The sequence below is a fragment of the Taudactylus pleione genome, unplaced genomic scaffold, assembly GCF_031769625.1.
Source record: "Taudactylus pleione unplaced genomic scaffold, aTauple2 ptg001574l, whole genome shotgun sequence".
In the NCBI taxonomy this organism is placed as follows: domain Eukaryota; kingdom Metazoa; phylum Chordata; class Amphibia; order Anura; family Myobatrachidae; genus Taudactylus; species Taudactylus pleione.
Genome location: NW_028285971.1, coordinates 283742 through 301454, shown reverse-complemented (window position 1 = coordinate 301454; position 17713 = coordinate 283742). Strand labels below are relative to the sequence as shown.

At 52.2% G+C, this 17713-nt stretch overlaps 1 protein-coding gene across 2 annotated transcripts in view; it reads left to right on the top strand.

Moving 5' to 3' along the window:
- CHD3 (chromodomain helicase DNA binding protein 3) overlaps positions 1-17713 on the top strand; it is a 78547-nt gene that overhangs the window by 46397 nt on the left and 14437 nt on the right. For both annotated transcript variants that reach the window (XM_088464088.1, XM_088464087.1), the window contains exons 30-36: positions 2187-2352; positions 3943-4079; positions 5251-5395; positions 5541-5636; positions 5742-5897; positions 5971-6079; positions 15777-15909. In XM_088464088.1, the coding sequence (XP_088320214.1) occupies positions 2187-2352; positions 3943-4079; positions 5251-5395; positions 5541-5636; positions 5742-5897; positions 5971-6079; positions 15777-15909 (942 nt within the window). The remainder of the gene's footprint in view (positions 1-2186; positions 2353-3942; positions 4080-5250; positions 5396-5540; positions 5637-5741; positions 5898-5970; positions 6080-15776; positions 15910-17713) is intronic.

Below are 17713 nucleotides of genomic sequence, written 5' to 3'. Positions count from 1 at the left end.
TATCTTTCCCTGGTTTTATAGCTAAGAGTGCAGTGTCTCTCCCTGGTATCATAGCTAAGGGTGCAGTGTCTCTCCCTGGTTTTATAGCTATGGAAGCAGGGTCTCTCTGGTACTATAGCTATGGGTGCAGTGTCTTACCCTGGTATTAGAGTTATGGGTGCTGTCTCTCCCTGATATTAGTTGTATGTGCTTTGTCTCTCCCTGGTATTCTAACTATGGGTACTGTGTCTGTCCTAGGTATTATAGCTATGGGTGCTGTGTCTCTCCCTGGTATTATAGGTATGGGTGCTGCGTCTCACTGGTATTATAGCTATGGGTGCCGTGTCTCTCCCTGGTACTATAGTTATTGGTGCTGTGCCTCTCCCTGGTATTAAAGTTATGGGTGCTGTCTCTCCCTGATATTAGTTGTATGTGCTTTGTCTCTCCCTGGTATTCTAACTATGGGTACTGTGTCTGTCCTAGGTATTATAGCTATGGGTGCCGTGTCTCTCCCTGGTATTATAGTTATGGGTGCTGTCTCTCCCTGGTATTAGTTATATGTGCTTTGTCTCTCCCTAGTATTATAACTATGTTTACTGTGTCCGTCCTAGGTATTACAGCTATGGGTGGAGTATCTCCCCATGGTATTATATTTATGGATGCTGTGTCTCTCCATGGTATTATAGCTGTGGGTGCTGTCTCTCCCTGGTATTATAGCTGTGGGTGCTGTGTCTCTCCCTACTATTAGAGCTATGGGTGCAATATCTCTTCCTGGTATTATATTTATGGATGCTGTGTCTCTCCCTGGTATTATAGTTGTGGGTGCTGTGTCTCTCCCTGGTATTTTAGCTGCGGGTGCTGTGTCTCTCCCTACTATTAGAGCTATGGGTGCAATATCTCTTCCTGATATTATATTTATGGATGCTGTGTCTCTCCCTGGTATTATAGCTGTGGGTGCTGTGTCTCTCCCTGGTATTATATTTATGGGTGCTGTTTCTCTCCCTAGTGCTATATTTATGGATGCTGTGTCTCTCCCTATTAATATAGGATTGGGGGGAAATATTCCAACATCCCTGTAATTTATAATGATTTCTGCAGTGCAAGGGATGTTCTCTGGTGATTAGACATGATCACCAGAGAGTAACTGATCAGGGGCCACATCATTAGATAGAGGGGACTCCCTACTTCTGAGTCTGTGGGTACCAGGTTGGTAAATTTTAATACTCTCACCCCTATTTCCTGGCTTCCAAAACTGTGTGCAGTGTTTTGAGTGGGGATTTTGGTAAGTTCTCCTCCTCTGCAGTGCTTATGATGAGTCCCACTGGTCCTTAGCAGCAGATGGGTTAAAGGTTTAGATCTCAGCCCTGTCGTCTTCTTTCGGAAGGAGCTGTAACTGTTGCCAGGAGTTCCGGCTTTTGTCAGGGAGTGCTACATGTGAGACCATCATACATGGCTCCTATACTCCCAACCGGATATTACCGGGAAAAAAAAAATTGTAAATTACGTACTTTGGCGAAAAACGACCGTGCAAATTTTGGGTGAAAAAAAAATAACTGAAAATGGTTTTAACGTATTGAAATTTTTTGATGGGCGGTATGGATCCTTCAAGTCTTTTAAATATCGCACGCGGTCGCAGCAGGCGTTTTTTTAACGGTTTTTAAAATTGTGTTTTTACGACATGAAAATATACTTCCACCCATTTTAACGTACCCCCAATTTCCGTGAAACCGTAATTTCCTGGGGGGAAAAAAAAAATTGCTTACTTTCTTTTTTTTAAAAAAATTTTTTTTGCTAAATTTGCGCAGTCGTCCCTACATTTTTATCCAAAAATAGGTATTTTGCATATTTTTTTTTTTCGAAAACAATGTCAGTTTTCGCCGCTAATTGAATACGGCCCTCAGTCATGAGAGCTCGGGGTTCTGAGTCCTTTTATCCACCCACAAACTACATTATGCCCACAGAGCGAAACTCAAGTAACTCCCTCACTTAAATTCTCTACCTCTGTCCTATTGAAACCAAAACCATCCCATCATCAGCCATATGTATTAACGCTCCCTGTACATGCTGGGACTTGTAGTTTCTTAGCACCATGACAGTCGGACCTCGTCCAGGCCTAGGGACCGGTTATCCTTTTCATGTTCCCTTTGTCTCCCCCAATGAGGTTGTTCCTGATCTAAGGCATCGGCCGGTCTGTTCCCTCCTTCCAGGTGCAGGAGTTTGAGCACATCAATGGGCGATGGAGTATGCCCGAGCTAATGCCAGACCCCAGCCTAGACTCCAAGCTTTCATCGCGGGCATCTTCACCCACTGTGAAGACCAGTACGACCACTCCTGATCCCAGCCTCACCAATACCCCCTGCACATCCAAACCAGGTAGGTGGGACTGTGATAACCAGGGATAGAAAAACACAAATTAGGGTTGTGATTGGATCTCTATCAGGGCGCTACTAACACGTGGGTAAGCCCCACCTCGGCAGACGTGAGGGCTTATCGGCCAGTTACGTGTGAGCACGATACTCGAGCGCAGCCGTTCATGTTCATCACAAGCTTTAAATGAAGTCCAGGTCTGTGTATGTCGGACACCTATAATCCAATCGTGGGAACGCTGGAGACTTTGGGGTATAGAGAGTGGATCCAGAAGTTCGGACACTTTAAACCTTAAACAGTTCTGTAGCTCCTCCCCCTCTATACACCTGCATGCAGGCACCTCCGTTTTACTCCAGTGCCCTGGTAGTGCTGGGGCTTGTAGTGACCAGGCTCCCATTCAGAGACTGCCCGCCAGCAACGTGGGAGAGGCCACTGAGGGGGAGGGGGCTCCAGGACCAGGGGGTCTGTATACATTTAGTAGTACAGTCCCCACGGTGGTCAGGTGAAGCAGTAGGGGACTAAAGTGGCTGAAGGGGGCCATCCTTAGTGATAGCTGCCATCTTAGGACTGGACCATGAGGGAGGTGCACCTTCTCCCTGGCAGGCTCCCACACCGTGTCTGCAAAGGCACTCTAGAAGCAGCAGTCATTTTAGGGTCTCCGGCACTCCCCCGTCTGTACCACGTCTGCAGTGATGAGGTACCAAGTTTTGGGGTGGGGTTTCCGAAAGATTATTTCTTTCAGGATTTCCTGGGCCCTGTGGGCTGACTTGCCTGCTCACTTTCCTTTCTCTGATTGCTCAGCTATTGTCCTGTGGCCACTTGCCTGTCTGGCATGTCATGTCAAGGGGCAAAAGGCTAACGTGATACTCCTGCCGTGGGTAGCTACCTGGTGGAACTGCCAATCTCAATTCCGGGGGGCACAATTTGGTGTTTTGCAAAGCCTGGGGAATAAGGTGTTGCCCGTGCCAGAGAGGGTACTGCATCTGAGGTGGCAGAACCAGCCTGGGCAAGGACTGTGACTGGCTCCTTATCCATAGGTCGGCTTGATCAAACTTCCAAGAGTTTGATCAAACTTCCAAGAGTTTAAGGGGTTCCTCTTCCAACAGCTGTTCTAGGAAGATCTTCCAGGTGAGTTCCTTGTCTCCAGAGTTGACCATTTCCGATCAGATGAGGGCGCATTCCACCAGATGGTTGTCAGCCTTTTGGGTGGTGCCGCTCTGGACCTCTGCTGAGCAAAATTATACTTCTACTACTGCATCCGAAGATGCTAGATTTGGGTGAAAGGCACTGTGCACCATATCTCTGAGCCCACCCTCCATTAGGGACAGCTTCCAGTGTCCCCCTAATGGACAACTCCTGGACCCACTCTCTCCACTCCGACGTCTCCCGCGTCCCCCAATGGACTATAAGAATCTTCTTGTTTCTCGACTGGGAAACTGATTCCTGATCTGTCAGTAATACTGTGTGCCTAGGACGGAATTAGTTGGGTTATATTGCATGTGTGCATTGCAGTATTATGGGCGCTGTGGGGGGGATGTTATAAAGGGACAGTAAATTAGACTCATTTCTCATACTTTGTGTTTTCTTGTTTTCTAGCCACTCCAGCCCCAAGCGAGAGGGCAGAGAATGGGGGGACCCCTGTGGATAAAGAGGAGACGGAGGGCAAAGAAGAGAGGGAGAAGGAGGTGAAAGGAACAGAGAAGATGGAGGGGGAACACGCAGCGAGTGTGAGGGTAAGACCACGCCATGTACCCGGGTACCGCAGCAGGATGGCACTTTTATATCTGCGGAGCTGGAAGGGACGAGAGGATGGGGGATGTCATTTGGCCGAGCCCCACCACAGAAGATGTTATTCCAGGCTGTTAATGACCTGCTGCAGTGAGGGCCTGATTCAGAGCCGGATGCTCTTTCAGAGCGCTCGCTCTGAATCAGTGCCCGCCTATTGTATTTTTACAGCGGCCTCCTGACCGACCACAGCTAGTGCGAGCGGCCAGGATGATTGTCGCGATGGTCAAGACCATCGCGACCATCGGGCTTGCGACGAGACCCTTGCGGTAGGGTCTCGTTGCCACAAGCCCAAGAGTGCTTTTGGCTCTGACAGAGCCGGAATCTCTCCACTGACATCACTTGTGATGTCAGTGGGGCCGGCACTAGACGGTAGGGAACGCCTCCGTCTGGGCAGCCACACCCCGGCCCGCCCACCAAAGGGGGCGTGTTGTCACTCAACATCGACAGCACGCCCCCTTTATAGCGAGACCTGGAGCGACGGCTTGCCCGTCGCTATCCGGGTCTCGCGCATGCGCACGATGGAGCCGCCTCCATCGTGCGCATGCGCACTGGGCCAACATCGACCCGCTTGCGAGCGCTCGCGAGCGGGTCTGAATCAGGCCCTCTGTCTCAAACTCATTCCTCATGGGACCCTAACAGGGCGTGTTTTCAAGGTATCCTCAGGAATAACTAGTACCACCTGTGGAGCTTATTGTGTTAGTCAGTTAACACATCTGTGCTCTTGCTAGATAATCTGGAAAACATGCACTGTTAGGGCTCTATTTGAGAAACTATGATGTACTGTGTCATGTAATACTGTAAGTCTCTCTAACCTACCTCTGTCCCTAATCTCTGTATTTCCCCAATCTTTCTACCTACCTCCCCTCTCTTTCCTTCTTCCTTGTCTATGTCTTCTATCCTTCTCTCTCTCTCGCCTCTCTGTCTAACTCTCTCACTCTCTCTTGACGCCCCTCTCTCTCTCTCTCTCTCTCTACATACCCCCCCCAATGCCTATACCTCCAACTATTGCTAGTAAGTGGATATTCCAAGGCTTGTCCACTAGATCAGGTGAAAGACGTAGCGTAGCTGAAACATCGCGGCCGATATATCACCTATATCCGTGTATCCATTCTCTAGACCCAGAGCCCTCAGGATGCAGCGAGCCCGCCTGCCAACGCTGTTCCAGAGAAGAGTGATGAGAAACAAACCGTAGAGACCCCAGATTTGCACCCAGGGAGGCCGGAGGCGGGGAAACAAACCCCAGTCATGGAAGAGAAGAATGGTGCGTGCACACAAGCTGGTTCACGTCTGAGATAGTGTCAGCGTTCCGCTACACAGTGTTACGTGTATCTCACCTCTCCAGTGTCCTCTCAGTGTATGGAACGGTGTTCGATCTTTTTAATGTGTAACCGTGTGTTGTCCTGCAGCTCCTCAGGCTGAGAAGCCACAAGATGGGGCCACAGAGAAGGACCTGGCAGCAGCAGCAGAGAGGCCGGACACGGGGCAGGGAGAGACAACCAGGGGTAAGTGTTCCTCACTGGTTCTGTGCCCATTAAGTGCCTCTTTGATGGAAACGTCTATCACAAGTTACTGGGTGGAGATCCACAAAATGTGTTCCTAACCCTCAGGGTCCGAGGAGGTGAAATCTGAGAGGGAGGCGCTGAAGGACACGAAGCCCACCAGCCAACAGCGAGAGGAGCTGAGGAACAGCAACGGGAGGAAGGAGGAGATCCGGCCGGAGAGACCTCGGTTCATGTTTAATATCGCAGATGGGGGCTTCACAGGTAAGAGGAGGGTACGCAAGGGCGGGGTCCAGATGAGGGGGCTATTAAACATCTGCCCTTTTCCTGCCTTCAGAACTTCACACCTTGTGGCAGAATGAAGAGCGAGCAGCCACCTGCTCCGGCCGGCTGAACGAGATCTGGCACCGCCGGCACGATTACTGGCTGCTGGCCGGAGTTGTGGTGTATCCTTGCTTTATTTATTTACACATCGTGACAGTACTTATCGTTCTACTTCAGGGTCCATAGGGGGTCCACAGGGTTGACCTTGGGGTTATAGCTGGAACAGGATCCATGGGCACCACACAGTTAAGCTTTTAGCTCCCAGGATGCACTTGGGTCCTCCTCTATACCCCGCCCCCGAGCCACAGGCACCCCAGTGTAAGCTGGTGCCCGGCCGGAGTCGGTCACCGCGCAGAGGGGCTGCAGGAGCAGCCCCCAAAAGCTTTTATTTTAAGTTAAATTTTATTTATTTTTAATCTATTTTTACTACAGACGGCAGCGAAGGGCTGTCTGTACAGACGCCCACGCTGCCGCTCTGATCCCCGACTGGCGCCGCGACGCCAGTACTGATCTGGGGATCGCGGCGGGAGGGCAGAGTCCGTACTAGCCGGACTCTGTCTACCTCCCAGGACTGCTGCCGGAGTCGCCGGGGATTCAGGTAAGCCGCGCGTCGCTGGCTAGCGGCGGCGCGCGGAATGCCTTAAATGCAGTCCTTTAGCCTCCGGTCCGGGGGACAGACCGGAGGCTGCTGGCAGTGGCGGCGGGCCCCCCCCCATAACCCGTGGGACCACTAGACCACCAGGGATAACCGGCAAGCGGGAAGCCAGCATCCCTGGGGTTAATGGCCAGCCAGGGGAGGAAGCCTTCCCTGTCAGCGGCTCCTCCCCTCAGCTCAGCGCGCCTTTCAGCACGCAGTCTGGCGTCGCTGAGCTGCAGATTCCTCGGCCACTCCTCCTCTGAGGTCTCCAGCGGCCATTTTCCCAGTGGCAGCGCAGATCTCAGGGAGCACGCGGACCGGTCCCCCTGTGTACCTCTCCCCTGATTAAGGACAGCGTACACAGCACTATAGCCCTCCCAGACACTGAATCTGGGCAGGTTGATTGTAGTGTAAAGGTGCAGTGAGTATATCTTCCTGCATGGTATGTGACTTTTTGCTAGTGCTGCCTGTCTGTGCTTATTTTCCGCTTACTGTCAGCTTATACCTATCCCTTTACTTCTCCTACAAGCCCTGCAGGTGTGTGGGGGAGGGGCGTTTCTACTGACCTCACTTATATAGATCACGTATTTGTGAGGTCCGTCACATACAGTTGTGTGCTACTCAGTGCCATATTGTGGGCTGTTGTTCAGCACACCGGTGAGTGCGTTTTACTTCTACCCTGGTGCCAGATATATAATATATTCTGTCATGTCAGACGAGGAGGTTGAGCGCTCAGTGGCTCCGGTGTTGGCCTCCTGCGGACGCTGTTCTGCAGGAGTAGATAGGGAGGATTTGTCACAGGATGGCCTGTGTAGTCGATGCCAGGTGGCTCCTGGCCCATCCAGACCTTCTCTGGCGCAGGAACCACCGTGGGCGATGTTTTCTCAAGTGCTGGTGTCTATTGCGGACCGTCTGTCGGTCCCGACTGCTCTCCCTACTAGGGCGGTGCCCCAGCCGACCATCCCCCATTCCCCGGGTGTCCCGCAGTTATTGCGGAGTCCTCCTGGGTCTCAATCAGTTGGTCCCTTTGGGGGGTTGCCTATGTATATACAGGCTTCCCCTGTGCCGCAGCAGCCTGTGGTACCTTTTCAGGCCCCTATGGCGACGCCTCCACCATGGGTGGATGTGCTCTCCAACTCCGTGCAAAATTTGGCGGCCGCTTCCTCGGCTTTTCAGTCAATGTTGCAGACTGACATGCCTTCTAGGATTTCTAAACGCCCGCTCATGGCACGGGCTGCTCAGGTATCGGACTCAGAGGGTTCCTCAGATGATGGGGAGGTCCCTGATGACACTGACTCGGACGCCTCGGTCCAGGAAATGGATACCAAGTCGTCCATTAATGTGCGAGCACTAGTTAGGGCGGTGCGAGCTATTCTTCTTATAGAGGATGAGGCACCGGTTCCTAGGTCGAAGTTTCCTAGTTTCAAAAAAACTAAGGTGGCTTCTGCGGTGTTTCCCCTGTCTGATCAGTTGACGGATCATATGGCGGTAGCTTGGCAGGCGCCCAGTAAGAGATTCCTTCCTCAGAAGCGGTTGGCTTCTAATTACCCCTTCCCTGAGGCACATTGTAAAAAATGGGAAACTCCACCGGCGGTGGATTCCCATGTCACCCGTTTAACTCGGGGCGCCACCTTACCATTACCGTCGATATCCTCGCTGAAGGATCCCACGGACAGGAAAGTTGAGACTTGCTTAAAGTCTATTTACTCCCTCTCCGGGGCGGTGGCCCGACCGTCCATGGCCATTTCCTGGGTGGCCAAGGCCATTGAGGGGTGGGCCAATGCATTGGAAGATACCTTCCCGGACGACGCTCCGGATGTCCAGCGGGCGTTGTTGGGACAAATGAGGGACGCCGCTTCTTACATTGGAGAAGCTTCTTTAGATGCTAGTCTGCTGACCTCGCGGGTATCGGCTGCAGCGGTGTCTGCCCGCCGATCCTTATGGTTGCGGTCCTGGAGAGCGGACTCTGATTCAAAGAAAGGTCTGGAGGCCTTACCTTTCAATGGGGAATTACTATTTGGTCCGGACTTGGACAAAATAGTGGACACCCTGGCTAAATCCAAGTCGGCCTTCCTCCCTTCGGCGGCACTGCCTGCTAAGGTTCGGAGTTCGGCTTTTCGTTCCTTTCGGGTTCAGGGTAAGGCGAAAGGTCAGTCCTTCCCGAGACAGTCTGCGAGTAAGACGGCCTCTAAACCCAAGAAGCAAGCCTGGAGTGCTCGGCGGCCTTCTTCCAAGCAGGAAGATAAACCTGCGGCCTGATGGGACGGGCCTCCCTCTGGGGGACCTCAGAGTGGGAGGCCGACTTCTTCTATTTGCCCAGTGCTGGCACAATACCACCACGGATGCCTGGGTTCGAGAAGTGGTCTCCCAGGGGTACGCCCTGTCTTTTCGGCACAGACCACCCCACCAGTTTTTCTGCACAAGTCCTTCTCAGGACAAGACCAAGGCGTTACAGGTTCAGGAGGCTATAGAGTCCTTGCTGAAAGCAGGGGTCATTGTTCCCGTTCCTCTATCACAACGAGGGACGGGGTATTATTCGTCTCTGTTTCTGGTGCAGAAACCCAATGGTTCTCATCGCCCTATCCTCAACTTGAAGTCTCTGAACAAATTCCTCAGAGTTCCCAAGTTCAGGATGGAAACGTTACGTTCCATCATTCTGGCGATGGAACCGGGGGATTACATGGTGTCCCTGGACATCCAGGACGCCTACCTCCATGTTCCGATAGCATCTTCACACCAGCGGTATCTGAGGTTCGCTATCCTTCAACACCACTATCAGTTCCGGGCGCTACCCTTTGGTCTCTCCACGGCACCGAGGGTGTTCACGAAGATTATGGCGGTCATGGCCGCACATCTTCGGAACCAGAATGTACGGCTGCTGCCGTACCTGGACGACCTCCTGTTGCTGGCGAGCTCCCCGGAGGTACTGCTTCAACATCTCCACCTGACGATCGCTTGCCTGCAAGCACACGGGTGGTGGATAAATTGGAAAAAGTCCTCCCTGATTCCATCACAGCGGATGGTTCATTTGGGAGCCCTGCTGGATTCGCGTCAGCAAAGGATCTTCCTGACTCCGGAGAAGGTCGCCTCACTACAGCTGCGGATACGCAGTTGCCTGAGCCGTTGCCGCCTGTCGGTCCATTCGGCTATGAGAGTTCTGGGGTCCATGGTGTCGACATTCGACATGGTGGAATTTGCCCAGTTCCATTCCCGGCCCCTGCAGGGGCTGATTCTATCAGAATGGAACGGGTTACCTCACCGGATCCGCTCTCAGGTGCTGGTGTTGTCTCCGGACGTTCGGCTATCTTTGGCTTGGTGGCTTCAGACAGCTCATCTGGTCGAGGGGCGCCCATTTTGGGTCCCGGACTGGGTCCTGCTCACGACGGATGCCAGTCTCCGGGGTTGGGGGGCAGTGACCGGCTCTTTGTCGCTTCAGGGTCGTTGGTCAGCGGAAGAAGCACTTCTCCCCATCAACATCCTGGAACTGCGGGCAGTATACAAGGCCCTGCAGTCGTCCGGCCCCGCTCTTCACGGAAGGGCGGTACAGGTGCAGTCCGACAACGCCACCACGGTGGCGTATATCAATCACCAAGGCGGAACTCGCAGTCAGGCAGCGATGTCGGAGGTGTCTCGTATCCTGTCTTGGGCGGAGGGTCACATTCCAGTGATCTCGGCGGTCTTCATCCCCGGAGTCCTCAATTGGGAGGCGGACTTCCTCAGCCGTCACGACGTGCATCCCGGGGAATGGTCGCTTCACCCAGAGGTGTTTCAGCTACTCGTGGACAGGTGGGGACTGCCGGAGCTGGACTTGATGGCCTCCCGTCACAATCACAAGTTGCCCGTTTACGGGTCAAGGACAAGAGACGCAGGTGCAAGTCTGGTGGACGCGCTGTCGCTGACATGGACGTTTCACCTGGCGTATCTGTTTCCTCCGATATCCCTGCTTCCTCGGGTTCTGCGGAAATTCAAGCAGGACGGCGGCATGCTCGTGCTGGTAGCTCCGGCCTGGCCCAGACGTCCTTGGTACTCCGATCTGAGGAGCCTCTCCATCGACGTTCCGTACCTTCTTCCTCAACGTCGGGACCTGTTGTCTCAGGGGCCCTGCCTTTACCCGGATCTGGGTCGGCTGTCTTTGACGGCGTGGCTCTTGAGACAGCTGTCTTGAGGTCTCGGGGCTTCTCCAGTTCGGTTATTGGTACGATGCTCAGGGCACGCAAGCCTGCTTCAGCACGGATTTATCACAGAGTGTGGCACACTTACTTTCAGTGGTGTGAGTCCAGACTTTATGATCCTCAGGTGTTCCGAGTTTCTAGGATCTTGGAATTTCTTCAGTCAGGATTGGATCTCGGCTTACGCCTTGCATCTCTGAAGGTTCATGTGTCCGCCTTGTCCGTGTGGTTTCAACGGCGGATTGCAATACTACCAGACGTTCACACCTTTTTCCAAGGTGTTATCAGGATCCAGCCTCCCTTTGTGCCTCCGGTGGCTCCTTGGGACTTGGCGGTGGTGCTACGGGTCCTGCAGGGTCCTCCGTTTGAGCCTCTTGAGGCGGTGGAGCTCAAGTGGCTGACATTTAAGACGGTTTTTCTCCTGGCAATTGCTTCGGCCAGGAGGGTGTCTGAATTGGGGGCGCTTTCCTGTCGCCCTCCTTTCCTAATTTTTCACCAGGACAGAGCGGTGCTCCGCACTCGTCCTGAGTTTTTGCCCAAAGTGGTCTCGAAGTTCCATATTAATCAGGAACTTGTTGTGCCAGCTTTTCAGTCCCCTGATCTTTCAGCTGGTGAGACTTCCTTAGATGTGGTCCGGGCGCTTAGAATTTATGTAGACCGGACGGCTTCGGTTAGGAAGTCTGATTCCTTGTTTATCCTCTTTGGTTTTCACAAGAGGGGTTGGCCTGCCAACAAACAAACGTTAGCCCGTTGGCTTCGTTCCGTTATTTGTGAGGCTTATGCACAGGAGGGCTTACCTGTGCCAGCCTCTGTTAAGGCTCATTCCACTCGTTCTGTGGGTCCCTCTTGGGCTGCTAGACGTGGCGCTTCTGCTGTTCAGCTGTGTAGGGCGGCCACTTGGTCTTCAATTCAAACGTTTTTGAGGTTCTATGCGTTTGACACCTTTGCCTCTCAGGATGCATCCTTTGGGCGCCGGGTACTCCTTTCAGCACAGGAGCGTCCCCGCCCTTAGTTGAACTGCTTTGGGACATCCCCAAGGTCAACCCTGTGGACCCCCTATGGACCCTGAAGTAGAAAACAAGAGATATGGTAAGAACTTACCTTTGTTATCTCTGTTTCTACGAAGTCCATAGGGTCCACAGGGCGCCCGCCCTGACGCACCTGGCTTCAAATGGGCTGTGTGGCTGGTCACCGGTTTTCCGTCTCCTATTGCTGTGAGTATGGTTTCTTGTGTGTTCCAGTCTTCCTTCTCTCTGTTCCATATTCTCCTCCGGCCTAGGCTGCTTACCAACTGGGGTGCCTGTGGCTCGGGGGCGGGGTATAGAGGAGGACCCAAGTGCATCCTGGGAGCTAAAAGCTTAACTGTGTGGTGCCCATGGATCCTGTTCCAGCTATAACCCCAAGGTCAACCCTGTGGACCCTATGGACTTCGTAGAAACAGAGATAACAAAGGTAAGTTCTTACCATATCTCTTGTTTTTTTACGGTGAGACAGAAGAAGTCTTCCCGACTTACCCGGCGTCCCGTGAGCAGCGCCCCTCTTCTTGCTCCAGCTGGCAACGTGCTGACCGCTCGTCTGAATTGAGACCAGTCCAGTGGCGTAACTTCATCCCAGGTGCCCGGAGGCAAGATAAATGTTGGTGCCCCCCCCCCCAAAGTAAAATGTACCAGCCCCAGCTGCTGCCGCCCCCCTTATGCAGTCCCTATTATATAATGCCCCCAGTAGTGGTCTGCCTATGTAGTGCTCCCCATTAATGGTCCCCCTATGCAGTACATCCAGTAGTGAGCCCCCGGTAATTGCCCCCAGTAGTGAGCCCCTTGTAGTTGCCCCCAGTAGTGATTCCCCTTGTAGTTGCCCCCAGTAGTGATTCCCCTTGTAGTTGCCCCCAGTAGTGATTCCCCTTGTAGTTGCCCCCAGTAGTGATTCCCCTGTAGTTGCCCCCAGTAGTGATGGCCCCTGTAGTTGCCCCCAGTAGTGAGGCCCCTGTAGTTGCCCCCAGTAGTGATGGCCCCTGTAGTTGCCCCCAGTAGTGAGGCCCCTGTAGTTGCCCCCAGTAGTGATGGCCCCTGTAGTTGCCCCCAGTAGTGATGGCCCCTGTAGTTGCCCCCAGTAGTGAGCCACTGTAGTTGCCCCCAGTAGTGAGGCCCCTGTAGTTGCCCCCAGTAGTGAGGCCCCTGTAGTTGCCCCCACCGCGCGCGCACACACAAAAAAAAACAAACACTTGCCTTTATCCCCACTCCTGTGCTGCTACTGTCCATCCCTGGTGTCTGCTCCTCGGCACTATGGGAGTGATGTTATGACGTCACTCCCATAGTACACTGCGGGACCCGGAAGACGGAGGGAGCTCCGTCCTCCGGCTACCGCCGGGGGTTTGAATAGGAGCCAGGCGCCCGCTGGTAACACACTCAGCGGCGCCCGGCAAATGGAGGGTACAGGGGGAGATGGAGATGGAGCGCTGATCAACGGCGCTCCTTCTCCATGCAGCTCCCGGGGACAATGGAGCCAGGTGCCCCCTTCAGGGCTGGCGCCCGCTGGCAAATAACTCCATTGTCTCCGGGAGTTCCGCCACTGGACCAGTCTTCCATGGGCGATGGGAGCGTCGCGATGCCAGCTTGAACCCTGATTGCTTCTGTCGAATTGGTCTTTTACCAGTGTGATTTTTCAAGCGAGAATGACCAATCACGTGCCGGATCGTTCAGGATCCGATTTTTACTGATGATTGTCCACACAAAAAAATTAATTGTCAGTTTTGGCCGAAAAGAAAACGATTGATCGGACTAAAACATGCAGAAAGGCCATAAAGACGTCAGTATTATTACACAGAGAAAACATAACAGGTGAAATGTAATTATATACAGTTGTATCCTCATACACTATTACTGCAGTCGCGCCAAACAGCTCTTCTCGCCGCGCCAGGTCTTGTGCATCTGTGCTTGCGCTGTTCGTCATTTTCGCTTGAAAAAGCATCCTAGTCGCAGTCCTATGTGACAAAACCTGAGGGCCGTATTCAATTAGCAACGAAACCTGACTTTTTTCTGGCATTGGCGAAACCGCCCGTTTTTCGCCAAAAAGACGGCAAAATTTTAGTTCCCAAAAAACGGGCGCAGAAAGGCAACAGGCGAAAAAAACAAACTGAAGAAAAGTTTTCTCCATCCCAGACCAGGAGAAAAAAACAAAACACAAAATTCCTATTTTTGGCTAAAAATGTGAGGATTTCTTTCAGAACCCTTTGGATATCACCCCCCCAATGATAAATTACCGGAAAAACTTTTTGTAAGTTGCGTACTGTGTCGAAAAGCGACCGTGCAAATTTTGGGCCAAAAAAAATAGTTGAAAATGGTTTTAACGTATTGGGTCTGATTTTTCGGGGGGCGGTATGGATACGTCAAGTGTTTTAAACATCGAACGCGGTCGCAGCAGGTGTTTTTATTAACGGTGTTTAAAATTGCGTTTTTACGACACAAAAATATACTTGCACCTATTTTAACGTACCCCCAATTTACGTGGAACAGTAATTTCCTGGAAGAAAAAAAAAAGCTTTCCATCTTTTTTTAACGATATATATATTTTTTTTGCCCAAAATTTGCGCGGTCGTTTTTCGCCAAAGTACGCAACTTACGAGAAAAAAAAATGACGGTAATTTATCATTAGGGGGAGTCCAAAGGGTTCTGAAAGAAATCCCCACATTTTTAGCCAAAAATAGGGATTTTGTATTTTTTTCTCTCCTGGTCTGGGATGGAGAAAACTTTACTCCAGTTTTTGTTCGCCTGTTGCCGTTTTCGCCTGATTTTTGGTGAAAGTTTCGCAGTTTTTTTTTTTGCGAAAAACGGCCGTTTTTGCCGCTAATCAGAGTCTGTATACAAAGAGCTACGAAGCAGCGGCCACGCCTTTTTTTTCACGCCCAGTTCCGTTGTGCTTTTTATACAGGCTCAGACCGGCACAAATATATAGTGTCACATATCAAGTAAATCAAAACAGTCTAATGAAGCGTTTTGTTTTTTTTGTATCCGGTTGCGTCTTACCTGCACCTAGCGGCATCTCCAGAGTTGTCTTCTGGTTTCTGACGGTCATGTGATAACCAGTTTCGTCGCAGACGTCTGATAAGCGGCTTTCCAATGAGTACAGTCCCCCTATCCCAAATCCCCTACCCCTAACACTCCTCATAGGACCTCATTCAGAGTCGGTCGAAGCGGCCGCACGGTCGTACGCCACCGATGTTCGCTATACTGCGCATGCGTAAAGTTCGCAATGCGCGTGCGCAAACTAGCCGCTGCGATCAGAAATTTCTCTCTCCTTGAACACAGTCAGGTCGGTAGTTTGAGTGACAGGATGAGGTGTTTGTGGGTGGTAACCAGGGGAAGGTGCTTGAAAACGGGGGAGTGGAGATCCGAACGCAGGCGTGCCTAATTATGCGTTTTATGGGAGTGCATACGGATTATGGGAGTGCATAATTAACAAAGTAGTGTCATGGCACACGTGACATGGGAGGTTTGTACACTGACCTGATCGTAGAGCTTAAGAGAGGGTATGGTCAACCTTAAGCTCTACGACCAGTTCCGATGGTTCCCGATGGTCTCGATTAATCCTTATGTGCCCGGAGATGACGTGCAATGCGTACGAGAAGGGGGCGTATTTTTTTTAATTTTTGGCCGCTTCCTCCCCTTGGTCGGCCAGCTACCGATCCGAACTTAGGGACGCAACTTACGAGGGAATCATTTGCATATCCGGCCCCTTTTCCCGTGCGGCCGCTTCGACCGACTCTGAATGAGGTCCATAGTGCCTAACATCCTTCCCCCCCCCACAGCCTAACCCTCCCGACGGTGCCTACACCTGTGTCGGCATCTCGAGAATTTTCAGAACTGAATATTGTGAACATATCGACATTGTGGTGTCGAGATTATGAATGTGGAGCTCTCTCTCTCTCTCTCTCTCTCTCTCGCTTGGTTCGGTTTTGCCGTCTTGCTGTAGAGCGCTCTCTAGTCTGCCGGCACTTTCTCCTTAGCCCTCTCGTAGACACGGTTACGCTCGGTGGCAAGACCTCCAGAACGACCCTCCGTTTTCTATCATTAACGAGCCATTTAAATCCGAGACCAACAAGGGGAACTTCCTGGAGATGAAGAACAAGTTCCTGGCGAGACGGTTCAAGGTGCGTCTGACTATTACAAACCACTTATTGTATTTGATTTTTTTTCCTTACTCGCTGATTTCTCTGTATAAGTGTATTCAGCTGGGGTAGAGCCAGCCTGCTGCCTGGGCAATCACTATGTCAACATGGTTAACCCAGCTTATATCTCTGAGCATCACAACTCTCTCGGGCCTAGAACAACCCTTCGCCACCTACAGCATTGCACGTCAACAGGCCCCATCCGCAGTTACAGTAGTTACTAGAGATGGCATTGGTGGTGTTACCATCGATGGTTACAAACTATTCAATGGACGACCATCGATGGTTTCACCAACCGATGGTTATCCCTGTTTTGTGACTGACTGGCCCGTGGGCCAACCAGAACCTGGGGGCGGGCATTGCGTGTGCCGGGGGGCGGGGCTATGCTCAGAGTCCCAGGCACCTTGTAAAAGAAAACAAAAACAGTCGGTTATGCTTAGACATCAATGGAGGGAAAACATCTGGTTCTCCCCCATCGATGGCAAAAGCATTTGACATCGGCCATAAACCATCGAGGATTATGAATCATCGATGGTCGATGGCCATCCCTAGTAGTTATTAGTATGGTGGACAGAAAGATACAGGTCTATAAGATAAGTCCTAACTGTGCTGATATTGAGAAAGGCAAAACACAATCCCAGTCTGACCATTACTTTTGTCTTTCATCCCAATGGGGCATACTGGTACTACAATGTATATAGACCCCGTCTTTTCCGTCCTCTGTAACCCCCATCCTGCTGGGATGTTAGAATAGCCTGATTTTGCTAAACTGCACACAATTTATTTTTAATTTTTGAAAGTTCTTTGGAAGCCGGTTGGAGTTTTGCTGCGGTCTCTTGGTCACCTGTCAGGGGTGAGGAGACCCTGTTTACTGTGGTGCCGCAGGTTGTCACTAGGTGAGAGGCCTTCGCCCCTCTGGTCCTGGTCAGTAGGGGCGGGGGATTCAGCCAGGGTCCGGTGGTCGCACCCCAATAGTAGAATTTCTACTTCAGGGTCCATAGGGGGTCCACAGGGTTGACCTTGGGGTATAGGTTGGGAACCAAATCCGGGCACCACGCAGTTAAAGCTTTTAGCTCCCAGGATGCACTTGGGTCCACTCTCCCTATAACCCCACCCCCAAGCCAGAGGCACCTCAGTTTAAGTTGTGCCCGGCCGGAGTCGGGTCACCGTTTAGTGCAGTGGGGAGCTGATTAGCAGCCCCTAAGCTTTATTTTTTCTAAAGGACAGAGTTTTTTATTTTTCCTTTGGATTCTTCAGAGCGGCAGCGTCAGACTGTCCATAGGACGTCTAAGCTGCCGCTCCGTCACCCCGCTGGCGCTGAGACGCCAGTACAGATCTGGGGATCTCAGCGGGACCCCAGAGTCTGTACTAGCCGGACTCTGCGGGCGCCCAGGACTGCTGCCGGATCCACGGGGAGCAGGTAAGGTCGCGGATCACCGCTTGCGGTGATCCTCGCATTTGAAATGCAGTCCTGTGCCTCCGGTCTCTGGGGACAGACCGGAGGCGCCGGCAGTGGCGGCGGGCCCCCCATACCCCGTGTGTCCACTAGACCACCAGGGACTTAGTGTTCGGTGCAGGGAGCCGGCGTCCCGGGGGTTAATAGCCGGCCAGGGGAGACAGCCTTCCCTGTTACAGCGGCTCCTCAGCTCAGCGCACCTTTCAGTATCTATAGTCTGGTGTCGCTGAGCTGCTTCCTCCGCGGGCCACGCTTCTTCTGAGGTCTCCAGCGGCCATTTTCTCTGTGGTGCAGCAGAGATCTCTGGAGATGGCAGTGAGTCCAGTCCCC